The 22,379-nt window shown below is 44.3% G+C and overlaps 1 protein-coding gene across 1 annotated transcript in view; it reads right to left on the bottom strand.

The window, feature by feature from the left end:
• The window catches only part of PIK3CD (phosphatidylinositol-4,5-bisphosphate 3-kinase catalytic subunit delta), a 42,121-nt gene that overhangs the window by 8,015 nt on the left and 11,727 nt on the right, over window positions 1-22,379 (bottom strand). The window contains exons 6-17 of the mRNA XM_060758947.2: window positions 20,976-21,125; window positions 19,326-19,415; window positions 17,453-17,674; window positions 13,440-13,536; window positions 11,082-11,212; window positions 10,606-10,665; window positions 9,197-9,364; window positions 7,903-8,024; window positions 6,633-6,776; window positions 4,941-5,040; window positions 3,603-3,781; window positions 1,342-1,451 (exon numbers count right to left, since the gene is read on the bottom strand). Of these exons, the coding sequence (XP_060614930.2) occupies window positions 1,342-1,451; window positions 3,603-3,781; window positions 4,941-5,040; window positions 6,633-6,776; window positions 7,903-8,024; window positions 9,197-9,364; window positions 10,606-10,665; window positions 11,082-11,212; window positions 13,440-13,536; window positions 17,453-17,674; window positions 19,326-19,415; window positions 20,976-21,125 (1,573 nt within the window). The remainder of the gene's footprint in view (window positions 1-1,341; window positions 1,452-3,602; window positions 3,782-4,940; window positions 5,041-6,632; window positions 6,777-7,902; window positions 8,025-9,196; window positions 9,365-10,605; window positions 10,666-11,081; window positions 11,213-13,439; window positions 13,537-17,452; window positions 17,675-19,325; window positions 19,416-20,975; window positions 21,126-22,379) is intronic.

The following is a 22,379-nucleotide window of genomic DNA, read 5'->3' as shown; positions in this document are numbered from 1 at the left end:
GCTTTAAAAACTTATTAAAATATGAAAAAATATAAATATTAAAAATATTTGATATATCTATATAATTAAAAAGGTCATGTTCGTTTGTGGGATTACACAGAACTCAAAAACCACTGGGGGAATTGACACCAAATTTGGACACAAGACACCTAACAACCCAATGTATGTCCTTCCCTCAAAAAAATTGATTTTGCCATTTGAGAGTTGTAGTTGCTGGGATTTATAGTTCACCTACAATCAAAGAACATTCTGAACTCCACCAATGATGGAATTCAACCAAACATGGCATACAGAACTCCCATAACCAACAGAATATACTGGAAGGGTTTGGTGGACAGTGTCCTTGAGTTTGGGAGTTGTAGTTCACCTACATCCAGAGAGCACTGTGGACTCAAACAATGATGGATCTCAACCCAGCTTGGCACAAATACTCACTACAATGAACCGTGAACACTAGTGGAGTTTTGGGACAATAGACCTTGACTTTTGGGAGTTGTAGTTGCTGGGATTTATAGTTCACCTACTATCAAAGAGCATTCTGAACTCTACTAATGATGGAATTGAACCGAACATGGCACAAAGAATGCTCATGACCAACAGAAAATACTGCAAGGGTTTGGTGAGCATTGACCTTGAGTTTGGGAATTGTAGTTCACCTACATCCAGAGAGCACTGTGGACTCACACAATAATGGATCTCAACCCAGCTTGGCACAAATACTCACTACAATGAACTGTGAACACTAGTGGAGTTTTGGGACAATAGACCTTGACATTTGGGAGTTGTAGTTGCTGGGATTTATAGTTCACCTACTATCAAAGAGCATTCTGAACTCCACCGATGATGGAATTCAACCAAACATGGCATACAGAACTCCCATAACCAACAGAATATACTGGAAGGGTTTGGTGGACAGTGTCCTTGAGTTTGGGAGTTGTAGTTCACCTACATCCAGAGAGCACAGTGGACTCAACCAATGATAGATCTGGACCAAACTTGGCACAAATTCCCAGTATGCCCAAATGAGAACACTGGCGGAGTTTGGAGGAAACAGACCTTGACATTTGGGAGTTGTAGTTGCTGGGATTTATAGTTCACCTACAATCACAGAGCATTCTGAACCCCACCAACGATAGAATTGGGCCAAACCTCCCACACAGAACCCCCATGACCACCAGAGTGGGCCACAGAAAAGCGTGGCAAGGGACGGCTAGTATATATATATATATGTGTGTGTGTGTGTGTGTATGTGTATAATATTTTATATATTTATAAAAATATTAAAAAGTTAATATTAACCAAGAAGTATGTTCAGGATCCAAAAAAGTTACTTCTTCCTACCGTCTCCATTTTTAAATATGACCCCCACGTGGCCTCCCCCGGCGTCTTCATTATTAAACACAATCCAGAGCGGCTTCATCTTGGAATCCATGAAAGTGCATAGCTCCACGCTAGAAAAAGAAAAAAAAATATTACATGCTTCTCCTCGAAACACACACAAGGAACAAAAGAAAAAGCTCAATCCATCTATATATACAATATATATATATATACACACACACACACAATATATCTATCTATCTATCTATCTGTCTATCTATCTATCTATCCATCTACGCATTAAGGCAGCATTTCTCAACCAGGGGGGTGGGGTTGCAAGGGGGTTTCAGAGGGGTCACCAAAGATAATCAGAAATCATATATTCCTGATGGTCTTAGGGAACCCCTTTGGCAGAGAAGGATGAAGATCTCTCCGCCTGCCCTTCTCTTCCTTTTTGGAAACAGACGGTTGAGGGAGAGCATGCCAGGCTGGAGGGAGGCTCATGCCAGCGTGTCCCTTCAAGGCATAGCCCTCCTCTGCTATGATCGGCTGGCCTCTCAGCCAAGGGGAGGGCTGTTTCTGAGACTCCAAGCAAGGAGGGGAGAGCAGGCGTGCTCTCCTCTAAATAATTAATTCCTCCCAAATCTCTCCAGTATTTTCTGTTGTTCATGGGAGTTCTGTGTGGGAAGTATGGCCCAATTCTATCGTTGGTGGGGTTCAGAATTCCCTTTGATTGTAGGTGAACTGTATATCCCAGCAACTACAACTGATATCGAGCTGCTTTTAGGAGGGTCTCCCCAGCCGTGGAGATCCCTGAGGACCGCACCAAAGAGAGTCCTGGAACCTTGGTGAGGCCAGCGGAAGCCAATTTCAGTGATAAAAATAATTAAATAATAAATCCTCACCAAAGCGGAAGAAGTTCAGCAATCGAGTTGTCTTTATTAGCGATTCAGCTGAGATCGGATGCATTGTAGGAATAATTCCACCACAAGCATGGTGACCGTGGCAGGACTCTCTTTGGTGCGGTCCTCAGGGATCTCCACGGCTGGGGAGACCCTCCTAAAAGCAGCTCGATATCATTTGGCGACCACGAAGGGACCCTGCTTGGAGGTCCAGACTAAATTATAGCCTAAATTTCCAAGCGGGCACCTTGGTGGTCGCCAAATGATATCGAGCTGCTTTTAGGAGGGTCTCCCCAGCCGTGGAGATCCCTGAGGACCGCACCAAAGCCTCAATCTTAGACAACTCCCAAATATCAAGGTCTATTTTCCCAAACTCCACCAGTGTTCACATATGGGCATATTGAGGTTCCGTGCCAAGTTTGGTCCAGATCCATCATTGTTTGAGTCCACAGTGCTCTCTGGATGTAGGCGAACTACAACTCCCAAACTCAAGACCAATGCCCACCAAATCCTATTTTCTGTTGGTCGTGGGAGTTCTGTGTGCCAAGTTTGGTTCAATTCCATCGTTCGTGGAGTTCGGAATGCTCTCTGATTGTAGGTGAACTATAAATCCCAGCAACTACAACTCCCAAATGTTAAGGTCTATTTCCCCCAGACTCCACATCTGGGCATGTTGAGTATTTGTGCCAACTTTGCCTCAGATCCATCATTGTTTGAGTCCACAGTGCTCCCTGGATGTAGGTGAACTACAACTCCCAAACTCAAGGTCAATGTTCACCAAACTCAGTATTTTGTGTTGGTCATGGGAGTTCTGTGTGCCAAATTTGGTTCAGTTCCATCACTGGTGGAGTTCGGTATGTTCTCTTATTGTAGGCAAACTATAAATCCCAGCAACTACAACACCCAAACGACAAAACCAACCCCACCAGTATTCAAATTGGGACGTATTGGGTATTTGTGCCAAATTTGGTCCAGCAAATGGAAATACAGATATTTACATAACGATTCATAACAGGAGCAAAATGAGCGTTGTGAAGTCGCAACGAGAATAATGTGATGGTTGGGGGTCACCACAACATGAGGAGCTGGATTAAGGGGTCGCAGCATTAGGAAGGTCTAGAAACACTGACCTAGACCTTTGGAGAGCTTCTGTTCAACTATTTCAAAGCTCCCTGCTCGAGTGGTGATGGCATGATCGTCAGCATAGACGAAATTCTTTGTAGGGGTCATTAGGAAGGTTGAGAAATACTGCATTATGGTAAAGTGTCCTCAGTATAAGTACGAATGCATTCAATTCTCGCTCGAGATGGATACCTGCTCTGGAGCGTTCTGGGTGGCCAAAGGCTCTATTTCCCTGGAGGTGGAGCTTGTGGTCCTTACCTGACTTTGGCCAGGATGACGCTGGGGTTCAAGGGGGACTGGAGGTTGGAGAGGGCTTCCAGGTAGGTCTCCTGCCGCATGCAGGTGTGCATGAACTCCTTGGTTTGGGGCTTGGCGTTCTTCTGGGAACTGGCTTTGATGAGGTCGTTGAGTGCCTTCATCTTGTTGAGGGATTCAGTCTAGAAATTAAAGACAGGAGTTGGAACGAGACAGGGCATCGCAAGGAAAATTGACCTTTGCGACTGAAATACAACACCGCCTGAGCTCTGCGAGTGCAGCATTTTTCCGAATGAAGCACAGAGTGTTTGAAGATCTGAACATCTGTAGAGACACCAAGGTGCTTGTTTATAAAGCTATTCTCCCCCCAACCCTGCTGTGGCAGCCACCTCTGCACAGAAGTCAACATTGACACTGAAATACAACACCGCCTGAGCTCTGCGAGTGCAGCTTTTTTCTGAATGAAGCAGAAAGTGTTTGAGGATCGGGACGTCTGTAGAGACACCAAGGTGCTTGTTTATAAAGATGTTGTCCTCCCAACCCTGCTGTGGCAGCCACCTCTCCACAAAAGTCAACACTGACACTGAAATGCAACACTATCTGAGCTCTGTGAGTGCAGCATTCTTCCGAATGAAGCAGAGAGTGTTTGAGGACCGGGACATCCGTAGGGATACTAACGTGCTTGTTTATAAAGCTATTGTCCTCCCAACCCTACTGTGGCAGCCACTTCTCCATAGAAGTCAACATTGACACTGAAATACAACACCGCCTAAGCTCTGCGAGTGCAGCATTTTTTCAGAATGAAGCAGAGAGTGTTTGAGGATCGGGACATCTGTAGAGACATCAAGGTGCTTGTTTATAAAGCTATTGTCCTCACAACCCTGCCATGGCAGCCACCTCTCCACAAAAGTCAACACTGACACTGAAAGACAACACCGCCTGAGTTCTGCAAGTGCAGCATTCTTCTGAATGAAGCACAGAGTATTTGAGGATCAGGACATCCATAGGGAGACCAAGGGGCTTGTTGATAAAGCCATTGTCCTCCCAACCCTGCTATACACCTGCAAAAGGTGGACGGTCTACAGACGTCACACTCAACTCCTGGAACGATTCCATCAGTGTTGCCTCTGAAAAATCCTGAAAATCTCTTGGGTAGAGAAGCGGACAAATATCAGCGTGCTGGAGGAAGCAACGAGCACTAAAGCAATGCTCCTACGCCATCAACTCAGCTGGACGCAGCCGCAATATAACCCAGTTGTGCAATTCACAGAGACCACGAAGAAGAAAGAAAAATTATTATTATTATTATTATTATTATTGTTATTATTATTTCTTCCTAACCTGTTTGATCAGAGCCTTCATGTGGAAAGTGCTTCCTCGGCAGTAGGCCTCCAGGATCAGGCCGAATCGTAAGGATACCGAAGGAACGTGCATTTCCGACCTGGTTTTGAGGAGAGAAAGAAAAGAAACAACTCAACAGTGGCTCAGAAACATGAAGATGGCTTGGAAGTATGGAACTCACTGCCGCAAGATGGGATGCATTGAGCCAAAGCAGTTCAAGTGGGGTCAAACTGCATTCATTCTACAATGAAGATGCACCCATGGCTTCCAAAGAAGACAGGAAGTTGGCCACTTCTTGTATTCTCAAAATATCGTTCGCAAAATATTTCCCGCCCGCAAAATGAGGAACGTGGTCAAAATATGACATACTGGTCTCAATGCATCCCCCAAGTGGCTCATTAGTTATGCGCATATTTAAAAAAACAGAAAGAAAAAAAGTGGAAAAAATCAATCATATATTTTATGAAGCAAATTTGGCACAAATATCCAATATGTCCAAATTTGAATACTGAGGGGGGTTGATTTTGTCATTTGGGAGTTGTAGTTGCTGGGATGTATAGTTCACCTACAATTAAAGAGGATTCTGAACTCCACCAATGATGGAACTGAACCAAACTTGGCACACAGAACTCCCACGACCAACAGAAAATACTGGAAGGATTTGGTGGGAATTGGTCTTGAGTTTGGGAGTTGTAGTTCGCCTACGTCCAGAGAGCACTGTGGTTTCAAACAATGATGGGTCTGGACCAAACTTGGCACAAATACTCAATTTGCCCAAATGTGAACACTGGTGGAGTTTGGGGAAAATAGACCTTGACATTTGGGAGTTGTAGTTGTTGGGATATATAGTTGACCTACAATCAAAGACCTTTCTGAACCCCACCAATGATAGAATTTGGCCAAACTTCCCACACAGAACCCACATGCCTTGAAGGGACTCGCTGGGGTGAGCCTCCTTCCAGCCTCGCATGCTCTTGCTCACCCACACATGTGCACCAAGCACGCCTGCTCTCCCCTCTCCACTTGAAGTCCCAGAAACAGCCTTCCCCTTGTCTGAGAGGCCGGCCAATCACAGTGGAGGAGGGCTTTTGGTGGGAGGATTTCGCCATCTAGTTTCCATGCTGCGATGCACCGAGCACGCCTGCTCTCCCCTCTCCACTTGGAGTCTCAGAAACAGCCCTCCCCTTGGCTGAGAGGCTGACCAACCACAGTAGAGGAGGGCTTTTGGTCGGAAGATTTCGCCATCTAGTTTCCATGCTGCCATGCGCCGAGCATGCCTGCTCTCCCCTCTCCACTTGGAGTCTCAGAAACAGCCCTCCCTTTGGTTGAGAGGCTGGCCAATCAGAGCGGAGGAGGGCTTTTGGTGGGAGGATTTCATCAAATAGTTTCCATGCTGCCATGCGCTGAGCACGCCTGCTCTCCCCTCTCCACTTGGAGTCTCAGAAACATGTTTTCTGATGGTCTTTGGTGACTCCCTGAAACCCCCTCATGACCTCCCCGGTGTCCGCGACCCCCATGTTGAGAAACGCTGCTCTATATTACAACTTGCACTCCGAGTTTGAAAGAAGTGGACACAATAAACAAGAGATCACTTTTGATAGAAAGGCATCAAGAAGACAAGTATCAGGAGGAGGAACCCGGGCAGAAGGTTTGCAAGCATGCAGGTTTGGGAACAGGAACTTCAAAACTCACCTGAGGTGCCAGAAGAGGAAGTGCCCGATCTTGCGGTTGGATAAAGCCCGGCCCAAGAGGAACTTGGTTAGTTCGCAGTCTAAATAAGACTCGTATTTCAGCACCTGGACCAGTTGCAGGAGGTATTGGAACAAGTCGGCATCTCTGCACAAGGAGAACAAAACCCACACGGCAATCAAGGAGAGTGGAGATGATGGGAGTTGCAATGCAATACATCTCAAAGTTGTAGGAAGAACATAAACACTGACTACTTATTCCTTCCTGTTATTGTGGCCTCTTTACTAATTTTTATCGAAAGAAGTTGGTGAGTGTGTTAACTGAAAAATGCAAAGCACAAAGCTGATTGGTTGGGCTACACCCGAGAAGCTAGCTGAGCCTGGGAGTTTTGGCAACAGTTACATGTTTAGGTTCTCTGTGCAGGAGTTTACTGCTATCGTGGACTGTTTACTAAATTTTACCTCCTGTGTTGGAGCATGTAAAAATAAGTTGGTGAGTGTGTTGACTGAAAAATGCAAAGCACAAAGCTGATTGGTTGGGCTACGCCCGAGAAGCTAGCTGAGCCTGGGAGTTTTGGAAACAGTTACATGTTTAGGTTCTCTGTGCAGGAGTTTACTGTTATCGTGGCCTGTTTACTAATTTTTACCTCCTGCGTTGGAGCATGTAAAAATAAGTTGGTGAGTGTGTTGACTGAAAAATGCAAAGCACGAAGCTGATTGGTTGGGCTACGCCTGGGAAGCTAGCTGAGCCTGGGAGTTTTGGCAACAGTTACATGTTTAGGTTCTCTGTGCAGGAGTTTACTATTATCATGGCTTGTTTACTAATTTTTACCTCCTGCATTGGAGCATGTAAAAATAAGTTGAGTGTGTTGACTGAAAAATGCAAAGCACGAAGCTGATTGGTTGGGCTATGCCTGAGACGCTAGCTGAGCCTGGGAGTTTTGGCAACAGTTACATGTTTAGGTTCTCTGTGCAGGAGTTTACTGTTATCGTGGCCTGTTTACTATTTTTACCTCCTGCGTTGGAGCATGTAAAAATAAGTTGGTGAGTGTGTTGACTGAAAAATGCAAAGCACGAAGCTGATTGGTTGGGCTACGCCCGAGACGCTAGCTGAGCCTGGGAGTTTTGGCAACAGTTACATTTTTAAGTTCTCTGTGCAGGAGTTTACTGCTATAAGGAACCCCAACTAAATGGATGTAATTTCCATACGTTGACAAGAGAGTTGAAGGCATATAGACACACATAAGCCTTCTACTCTTGGCTTTTTTACTCACGTAAGCTTTTTCAGTGAGTTGACTGTGAAGGATCCAACACAGCGATCAGGAAAGCTGAAATCCAGCAGCTCCAGGGCATTGAGGACAGGCAACTCTGGCCAGGACTGCAGCAAATAGATCATCTGTAAAAGAAGGGGAATCCATTCCCTTGAATCAAACCCATCTTCTGTTGCTTTCTAGATCTACAGTCTATAGTACCTCAATATGCTGATGATAACATAGTCTGTGCACATTCAGAAGACCTACGTCTGTTACAGAAATCCAATATGCTGATGATAGCATACTCTGTGCGCATTCAGCCCTACAATGTGTTATAGTACTTCAATATGCTGATGATAAGGTAGCCACCGCACATTCAGACTTACAATGTCTGTTGCAGAACTCCAGTATGCTGATGGTAAGGTAGTCTGTGCGCATTCAGACCTACAATGTCTGTTATAGTACTCCAATATGCTGATGATAGCATAGTCTGTGCGCATTCAGACCTACAATGTCTGTTACAGTACTCCAATATGCTGATGATAGCATAGTCTGTGCGCATTCAGGCCTACAATGTCTGTTATAGAACTCCAATATGCTGATGATAGCATAGTCTGTGCGCATTCAGGTCTACAATGTCTGCTATAGTACTCCAATATGCTGATGATAGCATAGTATGTGAGCATTCAGGCATACAATGTCTGTTATAGTACTCCAATATGCTGATGATAGCATAGTATGTGCCCATTCAGACCTACAACCTGTAAACCACCCTGAGTCGCCTTTGGGCTGGCAAAAGGCAGTATAAAAATAAGGTAAATAAATAAATAGTCTGTGCACACTCAGAAGAAGACCTACAACATCTGTTATAGAACTCCAATATGTTGATGATATCTTAGTCTGCCCTGTAAACCGCCCTGAGTCGCCTTTGGGCTGAGAAAGGCAGTATAAAAATAAGGTAAATAATTAAATAGTCTGTGCGTATTCAGAAGAAGACTTACAACATCTGTTATAGAACTCCAATATGCTAATGATAACGTAGTCTGTGCACTTTCCGAAGAAGACCTACAATATCTGTTACAGAACTCCAATATGCTGATGATAACATAGTCCGCCCTGTAAACTGCCCTGAGTCGCCTTTGGGCTGAGAAAGGCGGTATATAAATAAGGTAAATAAATAATAGCCTGTGCACACTGAGAAGAAGGCCTACAACATCTGTTGTAGAACTCCAATATGCTGATGATAATGTAGTCTGTGCACATTCAGAAGACCTCATGCTTGAAGGCACCTGCGTGAAGGGCTCTGACTCCTCACCTGAGCAACGTCTTCGTGTTTATTCCACTTGGTGACCACCAAGAGCTTTGCCAAGGCGTGGGGGAACTGCTCTCGGATCTGATGCCTCATCTTCCACACAAGGTCCTTCTCGTGTTCATAGAGGTCGGTGTGGGACCGGCGCTCCAGGATTTCCTTCAGCTGTTGCTTCTGTAAAGGAAGGGAAAAGAATCAAAGTGAAGAGGAAAAGGAAGCCAAAATGTCATCTCAGGAAGGAGAATCTGGAAGTAGCCTAGATAACGTATAATAATAATAATAATAATAATAATAATAATAATAATAATAATATAATTATTAATAAATTAGTATTAATAATAATGGAAGTAGCCTACATAAGGTACAATAATAATAATAATTAATTAATTATTAATAAATTATTAATAATAATAATGGAAGTCGCCTAGATAAGGTATAATAATAATAATAATAATAATAATAATATATAATAATTATTAATAAATTATTATTAATAATAATGGAAGTAGCCTAGATAAAGTACAATAATAATAATAAAAATATAATTATTAATAAATTAGTATTAATAATAACAGAAGTAGCCTATATAAGGTACAATAATAATAATAATAATAATAATAATAATAATAATATAATTATTAATAAATTAGTATTAATAATAATGGAAGTAGCCTATATAAGGTACAATAATAATAATAATAATAATATAATTATTAATAAATTAGTATTAATAATAATGGAAGTAGCCTATATAAGGTACAATAATAATAATAATAAATTAATTATTAATAAACTATTAATAATAATAATGGAAGTCGCCTAGATAAGGTATAATAATAATAATATATAATAATTATTAATAAATTATTATTAATAATAATGGAAGTCGCCTAGATAAAGTACAATAATAATAATAATAATAATAATAATATAATTATTAATAAATTAGTATTAATAATAACGGAAGTAGCCTAGATAAGGTAAAATAATAATAATAATAATAATAATAATTTAATTATTAATACATTAATAATAATAATAATAATGGAAGTATCCTATATAAGGTACAATTATAATATAATATAATATAATAATTATTAATAATAATGGAAGTAGCCTATATAAGGTACAATAATAATAATAATTTAATAATAATAATAAATAATTTAATTATTAATAAATTAATAATAATAATAATGGAAGTAGCCTATATAAGGTACAACAACAACAACAACAATAATAATAATGGAAGTAGCCTATATAAGGTACAATAATAATAATTTTAAAATAATTATTAATAATAATCATTTAATAATAATAATACTAATAATAATGGGTTTGACACATGGGATGTACACAAAAATAGCACAAAACATCTCCCCCAAAAAACCCTAAATTCTTGAGTCAGCCTTTACCTCCTCTGGATCCTCGACCATGGAGAAGGAAGACTGCCCATTCTTTCCTTGCTCCAGGATCTGAAAAATCAACACAATTTGGGTTTTTTGTGAGTGTCTTGCAAGATTTCATGTGATCCACCCCCCCCCAAGAGTTGTAGGAATTACAAAGAATTACAGTGAAACATGAGAAGTTATTAAGTCCTCATCTACAAATGATCCCCAGGCAGTAACCAGCCAGGCTTTGAAGCTGCAAGGCCAATCAGTGCTAACCAAAGTGTCCAATTACAACATTCACACTTGCCTCAAGCAGATAAGAGTCATTCCACAGCTCTATAAACCTCACTTGCCTAGATTCCAACAGACCTCGCAACCTCTGAGGACGCCTACCACAGATGTGGGTGAAACGTCAGGAGAAAATGCTTCTGGAACATGAAAACTCACAGCAACCCATAGAAAATATTCTCTTTTCGAGATGTTACTAAATCAGGCCATACCTGTTCCAAGGTGGGATAGTACAGTGGGCTCGATGAAATGGCGGGGAACCGGATGACCAAGGAGGCGGCGCTCTCAGTGTTGGGGTTGGTCTGGACCGTGCCCATGGGGTTCAACAGCTCTCCTTTCTCATCTGGAAAGCAAAGGAGTCGATCCAGAACCATTTAGAATCCTAGAGTTGGAAGAGATCTCACACTGAGGCCTTTCTCCCACTGAGGGCTCTCTCAAACTGGGGCCTTTCTCCCACTGAGGGCTCTCTCAAACTGGGGCCTTTCTCCCACTGAGGGCTCTCTCAGACTGGGGCCTTTCTCCCACTGAGGCGAACTGACACTAGAATCACAGAGTTGGAAAAGACCTCGTGGGCCATCCAACCCCATTCTGCCAACCCCATTCCACCAAGAAGCAGGAAAATCCCATTCAAAGCATCCCCGACAGATGGACCTCCAGCATCTGCCTAAAATCCTCCAAAGAAGGAGCCTCCACCACACTCCGGGGCAGAGAGTTCCACTGCTGAACAGCTCTCACAGACAGAACTTCCTTCTTTGCTTCCAGGCTGGGCTTTTTTTCTCATGCAGATAAACAGCTTCACTCTCACAGAGCCTCTTCTCACACCAGAGTTGCACAGGAGCTTCATACAGTAGCTTTTTACACACAGCAGCCTTCACACTGGAGCTTCTTCTCACACTGAGGCATTCTCCTAATGAGGCCTACTAACACTGAGGCCTTCCTCACATTGAGGCCTTTCTCCCACTGAGGGCTCTCCCAGACTGGAGCCTTTCTCCCACTGAGGGCTCTCAGACGGGCCTTTCTCCCACTGAGGGCTCTCTCAGACAGGTGTCTTTCTCCCACTCAGGGCTCTCTCAGACTGGGGCCTTTCTCCCACTGAGGCGGGCTAACACTAGAATCATAAAGTTGGAAGAGACCATGTGGGCCATCCAACCCCATTCTGCCAAGAAGCAGGAAAATCCCATTCAAAGCACCCCCAACAGATGGCCATCCAGCCTTTGCTTAAAAGCTTCCAAAGAAGGAGCCTCCATCACACTCCGAGGCAGATTGTTCCACTGCTGAACAGGTCTCTCTCGCAGTCAGTTCTTCCTCATGTTCAGGTGGAATCTCCTTTCTTTCCTGTTGTTTGAAAATATCCTTCCACGTCCTAGTCTCCAGGGCAGCAGAAAACAAGCTTGCTCCCTCCTCTTCACTGAGCCTCTTCTCACACCGGAGTTACACAGTAGCCTTCACATTGGAGCGTCTTCTCACACTGAGGCATTCTCCTAATGAGGCCTACTAACACTGAGGCCTTCCTCACAGTGAGGCCTTTCTCCCACTGAGGGCTCTCTCAGACTGGCAGACTTTCTCCCAGTGAGGCAGACTAACACTAGAATCATAGAGTTGGAGGAGACCTTGTGGTTAATCCAACCCCATTCTGCCAAAAAGCAGGAAAATCACATCCAAAGAGCCCCCGACAGGTGGCCATCCAGCCTCTGCTTCAAAGCCTCCATAGAAGGAGCCTCCGCCAGACTCTGGGGCAGAGAGTTCCACTGCTGAACAGTTCTCTCTCACAGTCAGTTCTTCCTTGTTTGAAGACATTCTTCCGCGGCCTAGTCTCCAGGGCAGCAAAAAACATGCTTGCTCCCTCCTCTTCTCTCACTGAGGCCTACTAACATTGAGGCCTACCTCACACTGAGGCATTCTCCAACTGAGGCCTACCTCACACTGAGTCCTTTCTCCCACTGAGGGCTTTCTCAGACTGGGGCCTTTCTCCCATTGAGGCAAACTAACACTAAAATATCAGAATCTTAGAGTTGGGCCATTGAGTCTAACCCCATTCTGCCTAGAAGCAAGAAAACCACCTTCAAAGCACCTCCAACAGATGGCCATCCAGCCTCTGTTTAAAAACCTCCAAAGAAGGAGCCTCCATCACACTCCGGGGCAGAGAGTTCCACTGCTAAACAGCTCTTTCTCACAGTTTTTCCTCATGTTCAGGTGGAATCTTCTTTCTTTCCTGTCGCTTGATGACAAGTTCGCTCCTTCCTCCCTGTGGCTTCCCCTCACATATTTATACATGGCTATCATGTCTCCTCTCAGCCTTCTCTTCTTCAGGCTAAACATGCCCAGCTCCTTAAGCCGCTCCTCATAGGGCTTGTTCTTCAGACCCTTGATCATTTGAGTTGCCCTCTTCTGGACACATTCCAGTTTGTCCACATCTCTCTTGCCCAGAATTGGACACAGTATTGCAGATGTGGTCCAACCAAGGCGGAACAGAGCATGGGGAGCATGCCTTCCCGGGATCTAGACACTATAGAGGCCCAAATCTCGTTGGCTCTTTTTAGATTCCCCCCTCCCTCCTCCCAAAATCCTACCTGGAAAGGACGACCACATTGGTAGGCAGCATTCTCCGGTTTTCAGTTGGTCTCGGTAATCAAACAGCATGACGTTCACCCAGGCAATTGGGCAATCCTATACGTTTGCGGCGGAAGGATGAGTAGGTCACATAAGAGCGGCCATGTTGGGTCAAAACACTCCTGTTCTCACGATGGTCAAACAATTGGCAAACGCTTTGAAAGGTAAAGGTTTCCCCTTGACATTACGTCTGGTCTACTCACATTTGCATCTTTTCGAACTGCTAGGTTGGCAGAAGCTGGGGCTAACAGCGGGAGCTCACCCCGCCCCCTGGATTTGCACCACCGACCTTTGGGTCAGCAAGTTCAGCAACTCAGCAGTTTAACCTGCTGCGGCTCCAATACAATACAGTACTATACAAAAATATATTTGTTTACATTTCTAAGCTGAAGAGCCGGCGTTGTCCGTAGACACCTCCAAGGCCATGTGGCCAGCATGACTGCATGGAGCGCTGTTACCTTCCTTGCCGGAGCAGTACCTTTTGATCTACTCACATTTGCATCTTTTCGAACTGCTAGGTTGGCAGAAGCTGGGGCTAACAGCTGGAGCTCACCCCGCTCCCTGAATTCGAACCACCAACATTTCAGTCAGCACGTTCAGCACTCTTAACTCTTTCCTATTCTTTTCTATGGCACATAGCAAAAAGAGCAGAGGTTTATAGGAGTTGTAGGTCCTGGGATGTATAGTTCACCTGCAATCTAAGAGCACTCTGAACTCCACCAACAATAGACCTGGGACTAACTTGGCCCACAGAATGCCCATGACCAACAGAACATATTGGAGGTCTTTGATGGGTCTATTGTCAGTGGAAGTCACAGTTTCTATGGATGTGGGTAAACTACAACTCCCTGAAAAGAAGGTGAGCTCCCCTCAACCTCCTCCAATATGTTTGGTTGGTCATGGGGGTTCTGTGTTCCAAGTTTAATTCACACAGAACCCCCTTAACCAACAAAACATAGTGGACGTCTTTGGAGGGATTTAGAGGAGTTGTAGTTCACCGACATCCAGAGCGTACTATGAACCCAAACAATGATGGGTCTGGACCAAACTTGGCACGCATACCCGATAGGCCCAAATTTGAATACCGGTGGGTTTTGAGGGGAATTGGCCTGGACATTTTGGAGTTCTACGTACTGGGATTTATAGTTCACCTGCAATCAATGAGCACTCTGGACTCCACCAAAGATGGATTTGGACCAAACTTGGCATGAATATCCGATAGGCCCAAATTTGAATAGTGGTGGGTTTTGATGGGAATTGGGCTGGACATTTTGAAGTTGTAAGTACTGGGATTTATAGTTCACCTGCAATTAATGAGCACTCTGGACTCCACCAAAGATGGATTTGGACCAAATTTGGCACAGAGCCCCCATGACCAGCAAAAAATACTGGAGACGTTTGGGGGGAAATCACCTTGATTTGTGGGAGTTGTAGTTCACCCACATCCAGAGAGCACTGTGAACCCAAACACCGATGGATCCGGACAAAACTTTTTTTTTGGGGGGGGGGGAACTGACCTTCCTTTTTGGGCGTTGTAGTTCACCCACAACCAGAGAAATAATGATCTCCATTGATGATGAACTTGGAGGTCTTTGGGGGGAAATCATCTTGATTTGTGGGAGTTGTAGTTCACCCACTTCCAGATAGCACTGTGAACCCAAACATTGATGGATCTGGCCCAAACTTGGCACACATACCCGATATGCCAAAGATTACTGGAGGGCTTTGGAGAGCCCTGACCTTTATTTCTGGGAGTTGTAGTTCACCCACATTCAGAGAAACGGTGACCTCCACCGATGATGGAACTGGACCAAACTTGGCACACAGAACCCTCAGGGCTAACTCAATCTATTGGAGGGGTTTGAGGGGACTGACTCACCATAGTGGGAGTTGTAGTTCACCCACATTCAGAGAAACAGTGACTTCCACCGATGATGGACTTGGACCAAATTTGGCACACAGAACCTTTATGACTAACTCAACCTATTGGAGGGGTTTGAGGGGACTGACTCACCATAGTGGGAGTTGTAGTTCACCCACATTCAGAGAAACAGTGACCTCCACCGATGATGGACCTGGACCAAACTTGGCACACAGAACCTTTATGACTAACTCAATCTATTGGAGGGGTTTGAGGGGACTGACTCATCATAGTGGGAGTTGTAGTTCACCCACATTCAGAGAAACAGTGACTTCCACCAATGATGGACTTGGACCAAATTTGGCACACAGAACCCTCATGACTAACTCAACCTATTGGAGGGGTTTGAGGGGACTGACTCATCATAGTGGGAGTTGTAGTTCACCCTGCAGCCAGAGAGCACACTGAACCCCACCGATGATGCATTTACTTATAGTTCGACTTGGAGGCGGACGTTAAAGTTGTCCAGCCAGTAAAAAAACAATGTAAAGAGGGCATTATCGAAAGCGACTCCGCATCAGAAGAGACGCAAAGGGCAGGCAGATTAGATTATTGTCTGGAGAAAAATGTCAAGTACGCAATGACTCGGCATCCCGGGAAGAGCTGCAGCATGACTCAGCAGGGCGAGCACAGGCAAGACCTATCAGCCGGCCCAATTCCTGCTACAGAATAATCGCTTTGTTCCCTTGTTTTGTGTTTTTCTGTGAACTTCAAGCACACAACGTCATTCTACAGAATTGCTACATCTCATTTCCAAGGAATCAGTAGTTCTGGAGAAAGCTCCAGTTTCACTGGGAGGTCAAGGACAGCTGGAAAGCCACCCAACGGATGGTAAGGTGATAACAACCATTTCCTCAAAGGATGACAGAAGATTTTAGAAACACTTAACGTACCACTGAACACATCAAAACAAGTGCAGTTGGATATGACTTCCAGTTCATGAGTTAGAGACTCCTAGAAGCTTTCTAGGGAACTCTAGGTCTTTTAGCACAACTCCATGATCAACTTCCACCAAAAGTTGGTGAACTTCAGGACCTAGAGATCCTTAAATACTCTCTGGGATTCTCTAGGTCTTTTAGCACGACTCATGATCAACGTCCACTCAAAGTTGGTGGATTTGATGACCTAGAGATTCTTAGATTCTCTCTGGGATTCTCTAGATCTTTTAGCACAACTCCACGATCAACGTCCTCCAAAAGTTGGTGGAGTTGAAGGCCTAGAGATTCCTAGATTGTCTCTGGGATTGTCTAGGTCTTTTAGGACGATTCAATGATCAACGTTCACCAAAAGTTGGTGGGTTTGAGGACCTAGAGATTCTTAGATTCTCTCTGGGATTCTTTAGGTCTTTTAGCTTTACTTCACAATCATCTTCCACCAAAAGTGAGTGGATTTGAGGCCTAGAGATTCTTAGATTCCCTCTGGCATTCTCTAGATCTTTTAGCACGACTCCATGATCAACTTCCATCCAAAGTTGGTGGAGTTGAGGGCCTAGAGATTCTTAATTCTGTATGGGATCCTCTAGGTCTTTTAGCATGACTCCATGAGCAACATCTAGCAAACATTGGTGGAGTTGAGGACCTAGACATTCTTAGATTGTCTCTGGTATTCGCAAGGTCTTTTAGGACAACTCAATGATCAACGTCCACCCAAAGTTGGTGGATTTGAGGACCTAGAGATTCTTAGATTATCTCTGGGAGTCTCTAGGTCTTTTAGTATGACTCCATGATGAACTTCCACCCAAAGTTGGTGAAGTTGAGGGCCTAGAGATTATCCCAGGGATTCGCTAGATCTTTTAGCACGACTCCATGATCAATGTCCATCAAAAGTTGGTGGAGTTGAGGGCCTAGAGATTCTTAATTCTCTCTGGGATCCTCTAGTTCTTCTAGCACAACTCCATGATCAACGTCCACCCAAAGTTGGTGGAGTTGAGGCCCTAGAGATTCTCTCTGGGATTCTATAGGTCTTTTAAGTCTCCATGGTCACCAAAAGTTGACCACTATGTCCCCGTTCTATTGCCTGGATCCAAGCCAACTTATCTCCAGGAGGACTTACCGCTTTCTTGGACTTCTTCTTGGTGGACCTTGCCTTCTTGGCTTTCTCCACAACGGCGTAGAGGGCCAGGCAGAGCCGTGCCATGCGAGGCAAGTCACAGACGTTGATCTCAAACTCCAGCCTCTGGCCCCACACCGGCTCCGAGCAGACACTGACCTCCGAGCTGGAGACCATCTTGCAGAGCATCTCGTGGCCATGGTACAGGCCAGCCTGGACCACCAACTGGAAAGGAAGGCAGGGCAAAATGAAAGAACGACACAAAATGGAAGAACGATGTCTTCAAGACAGGTGAGAAAGCACCTGGTTGACGTGGGACTGAGAGTGGCCCAGCAGCATCAGGAAGAGGAACAACAGCAGAAGCAGCTTAGACAATTTGTAAATCTATTTATATTAGAAAATAGTCCGTATTTCCTTTTGTTTTTTTTAATTAAAGCTCCTATTAGAAAATGCATAAGGATATGGGTGAACTACAACTCCCAAAATTGTGAGTCAGTCCTCCCCAAATCCCACCAGTATTCACAGTTGGCCTGTGTGCCAAGTTTTGGTCCAGATCCATCATCGTTTGAGTCCAAAGTCTTCTCTGGATGTAGGTGAACTACAACTCCCAAACTCAAGGTCAACGCTCACCAAACCCTTCCAGTATTTTATGTTGGTTGTGGGAGTTCTGTGTGCCAAGATTGGTTCAATTACGTCGTTGGTGGAGTTCAGAATGTTCTTTGATTGTAGGTGAACTATAAATCCCAGCAACTACAACTCCCAAATGTCAAGGTCTATTTTCCCCAAACTCCACCTGTGTTCGCATGTGGGCATCTTGAGCATTTGTGCCAAGTTTGGTCCAGATCCATCGCTGTTTGAGTCTGGATGTAGGTGAACTACAACTCCAAAACTCAAGGTCAATGCCCACCAAAGTATTTTCTGTTGGTCATGGGAGTTCTGTGTGCCGAGATTGGTTCAATTACGTCGTTGGTGGAGTTATTTACAGCTTTTATATTCCGCCCTTCTCACCCCGCAGGGGACTCAGGGTGGATTACAGTGTACACATATATGGCAAACATTCAATGCCAATTTTTGACATACGAACATATACAGACCTACGCAGAGGCTATTTAACTTTTTTTCTGGCCGCCAGGGGAGCTGTCGCTTTCATCGTCCATCTGCGACGCTGATGAAGCACTTCCGCATTCCCCGCATGCTTCCCCGCTGGAATGCTTTGCTGGAGTCTTCTTTTATGGCCTCATAAATCAGTTAATTTAGCCTCCCCACACTTTTAAGGTGGTACCTTATTTTCCTACTTGACATGCAACTGTCTTTCGGGTTGCAAAGGTCGACAACAGGCTACACACAATTGGTTGGAAACCCACTCCAACCCGGGCTGGCTTAATGCAGCTGATACTCAGCCGGCTGCACCACAATCCTGGTGTTTCACAATGATCTTTGATTGTAGGTGAACTATAAATCCCCAAAACTACAACTCCCAAATGTCAAGGTCTATTCCCCCCCCCCCCCCCCAAACTCCATTAGTGTTCCCATTTGGGTATCTTGAGCATTCGTGCCAAGTTTGGTTCAGATCCATCATTGTTTGGGTCCACAGTGCTCTCTGGATGGAGGTGAACTATAACTCCCAAACTCAAGGTCAGTGCCCACCAAACTATTTTCTGTTGGCCATGGGAGTTCTGTGTGCCAAGTTGGGTTCAGGCAACGTTTGCATTGGAGGGAGAAGCTAGGCCTGAAGTTCATCACCTGATTTGGGGCTCTTTTGATGTCAGTGTCATTTGAGGACGAGCTATAAACGACTCCAATACAGGAAGAGAAACTACTCAGCTCAGAGAAGAAAAAGAGACACAAACATGACACTGTTCACAAAAATACTGACCTTCATCCGCTCGTCCGCGTTGACTTTACTCCCCTGCACCAACTCAATGGAGTAAGGTTGCTCAATGGACCACAGAGACACCGACATTGGCTAAAAGGGGGCAAAGGGAAGAATATCACCATTGAGATTACAAATCGAAGATGTTGTTATATGTGCCTCCACGTCACTGATCAACTTTGATATGAAACATTCCACTTATGTTGTAGTTTCACAGATAGGGAAATAAACAATTCTTAAATTATTCTCTTATTTGGGATGTTGAAATCATCTATCGGACAGACAGAAAGCCAAAACCAGGGTCACAACAACATCTCTTATAGAACTCCAATATGCCGATGATAACGCCATCTGTGCACATTCAGAAGAAGACCTACACTGTCTGTTATAGAACTCCAATATGCTGACGATAACATAGTCTGTGCACATGCAGAAGATCTACGTCTGTTATTGAACTCCAATATGCTGATGATAACATAGTCTGTGCTCATTCAACAGACCTACAATGTCTGTTATAGAACTCCAGTATGCCAATGATAATGTAGTCTGTGCATATTCAGACCTACAATGTCTATTATAGTACTCCAATATGCTGATGATAACATAGTCTGTGTGCATTCAGACCTACAATGTCTGTTATAAAACTCCAATATGCTGATGATAACATAGTCTGTGCGCATTCAGACCTACAATGTCTGTTATAGAACTCCAATATGCTGATGATAACAGTCTGTGCGCATTCAGACCTACAATGTCTGTTACAGAACTCCAATATGCTGAGGATAACAGTCTGTGCGCATTCAGACCTACAATGTCTCTTATAGAACTCCAATATGCTGATGATAACATAGTCTGCGCATTCAGACCCACAATGTCTGTTACTGAACTCCAATATGCTGATGATAACGTACTCTGTACACATTCAGACCTACAACATCTGTTGTAGAACTCCAATATGCTGATGTGTGCATTCAGACCTTAAATGGCTGTTATTGAACTCCAATATGCTGATGATAACATAGTCTGTGCGCATGCAGAAGAATAACAATGTCTGTTATTGAACTCCAATATGCCGATGATAATGTAGTCAGTGCACATGCAGAAGACCTACTTCTGTTATAGAACTCCAATATGCTGATGATAACGTAGTCTGTGTGCATTCAGAAGAAGACCTACAATGTCTGTTACAGAACTCCAATAGGCCGATGATAATGTAGTCTATGCGCATGCAGAAGACCTACAATGTCTGTTACTGAACCCCAATATGATGATGATAACGTAGTCTGTGCGCATTCAGAATAAGACCTACAACGTCTGTTACAGAACTCCAATAGGCCGATGATAATGTAGTCTATGTGCATGCAGAAGACCTACAATGTCTGTTACTGAACCCCAATATGATGATGATAATGTAGTTTGTGCAAATTCAGAAGAAGACCTACAACATCTGTTATAGAACTCCAATATGCTGATGATAATGTAATCTGTGCGCATTAAGAAGATTCTGAATGTGCTCTTCCAGCAGGCACCAGCTAATCCCAGCCAAGACACTACACTTGGAGGACCATCATCCTAAGGCTATGAGGGATCACCTAAGTAAGCAAAGTATCTGGGATTGAGGTCATTTAGGGTCATCGTAGAGCCATGCCGTACCTTTTTCTTGGGGACTGGAGGTGCTTTGGTGGCTGTTTTGATAGGATGGGAGATCCCATTGGTCTGCTCTTCCCACAAAGCCAGGATGGAGGAGGAGTGCACCATGGTGAGGTGGGGAAGGAGGCCGCGGCAGAGGCAGTCCCGGATGTACTGCGGAGAGACGCCATACAGAACGGACATAAACACCCGGGAAGTTCCAAACAGGGATGGGAAACAGTGCAAGAATTGGGAATGGAGAGGGTGTTAGTTAGGCTCAGAGTATAGTCTCAAAGGAAAGGGTGAGTAACTACAACAGAACCTACATTTTACAAAATTCAAGTTTCTAGCCCTTATGGAGAAAGGCTGAAACTTTTTGAAGGAAAGAATAACAAGGAAGTCAACCGCGGAGACAGCTTTTGTCAGGGTTGGCCTCTCTTAAACTATCATTTCCCCAAAAGCTAAGCAACTGTGTTTGTGCTTTCCTTTCCCCTTTCCTTTCTCGTAAGGGACGGCATTCTCTTTTCTTTTTTTTAAGTAAGCCACTCTGAGATCCTTCCTTACACATTTTTTTCTAATTATATTGTTGGTGATATGTGCCTTCAAGTCATTTCTGACTTATCAGGCCTACTTCCTCCCTTTACCAGCTCTGAGAAGATCGCTTATCCCTTCTCCAAATCTCAGAAGAAGGCCTACTTTCTCCCTTCCCCAGCTCTAAGGCCTACATTCTCCATTCCCCAGCTCTGAGGCCTACTTCCTCCAGCCCCAAGAAGGCCTATCTTCTTTCTCCAACTCTGAGAAGAAGCCCTACTTTCTCCCTTCTCCAGCTCTGAGAAGAAGCCCTACTTCCTCGCTTCCCCAGCTCTGAGAAGAACACTCACTTTCTCCCTTCCCCAGCTCTAAGGCCGACTTCCTCCAGCTCTAAGAAGGCCTACTTCCTCCCTTCTCCAGTTCTGAGAAGAACAATGACTTTCTCCCTTCCCCAGTTCTAAGGCCAACTTCCTCCAGATGTAAGAAGGACTATTTTCTCCTTTCCCTAGCTCTGAGAAGAAGGCCTACTTCCTCCCTTCCCCAGCTCTGAGAAGAACAATTACTTTCTCCCTCCTCAGCTCTAAGGCCGACTTCCTCCAGCTCTAAGAAGACCTGCTCTCTCCTTTCTCCAGCTCTGAGAAGACCTACTTTCTCCTTTCTCCAGCTCTGAGAAGACCTACTTTCTTCTTTCTCCAGCTCTGAGAAGACCTACTTCCTCCCTTCCCAAGCTCTGAGAAGAACATCTACTTTCTCCCTCCCCAGCTCTAAGGCCATCTTCCTACAGCTCTAAGAAGACATACTTTCTCCTTTCTCCAGCTCTAAGAAGACCTACTTTCTCCTTTCTCTAGCTCCAAGAAGACCTGCTTTCTCCTTCCTCCAGCTCTAAGAAGACGTACT

This window comes from Anolis sagrei, chromosome 13, assembly GCF_037176765.1.
Source record: "Anolis sagrei isolate rAnoSag1 chromosome 13, rAnoSag1.mat, whole genome shotgun sequence".
Lineage (NCBI taxonomy): Eukaryota > Metazoa > Chordata > Lepidosauria > Squamata > Dactyloidae > Anolis > Anolis sagrei.
This window is presented reverse-complemented; position numbering and strand designations above follow the sequence as displayed.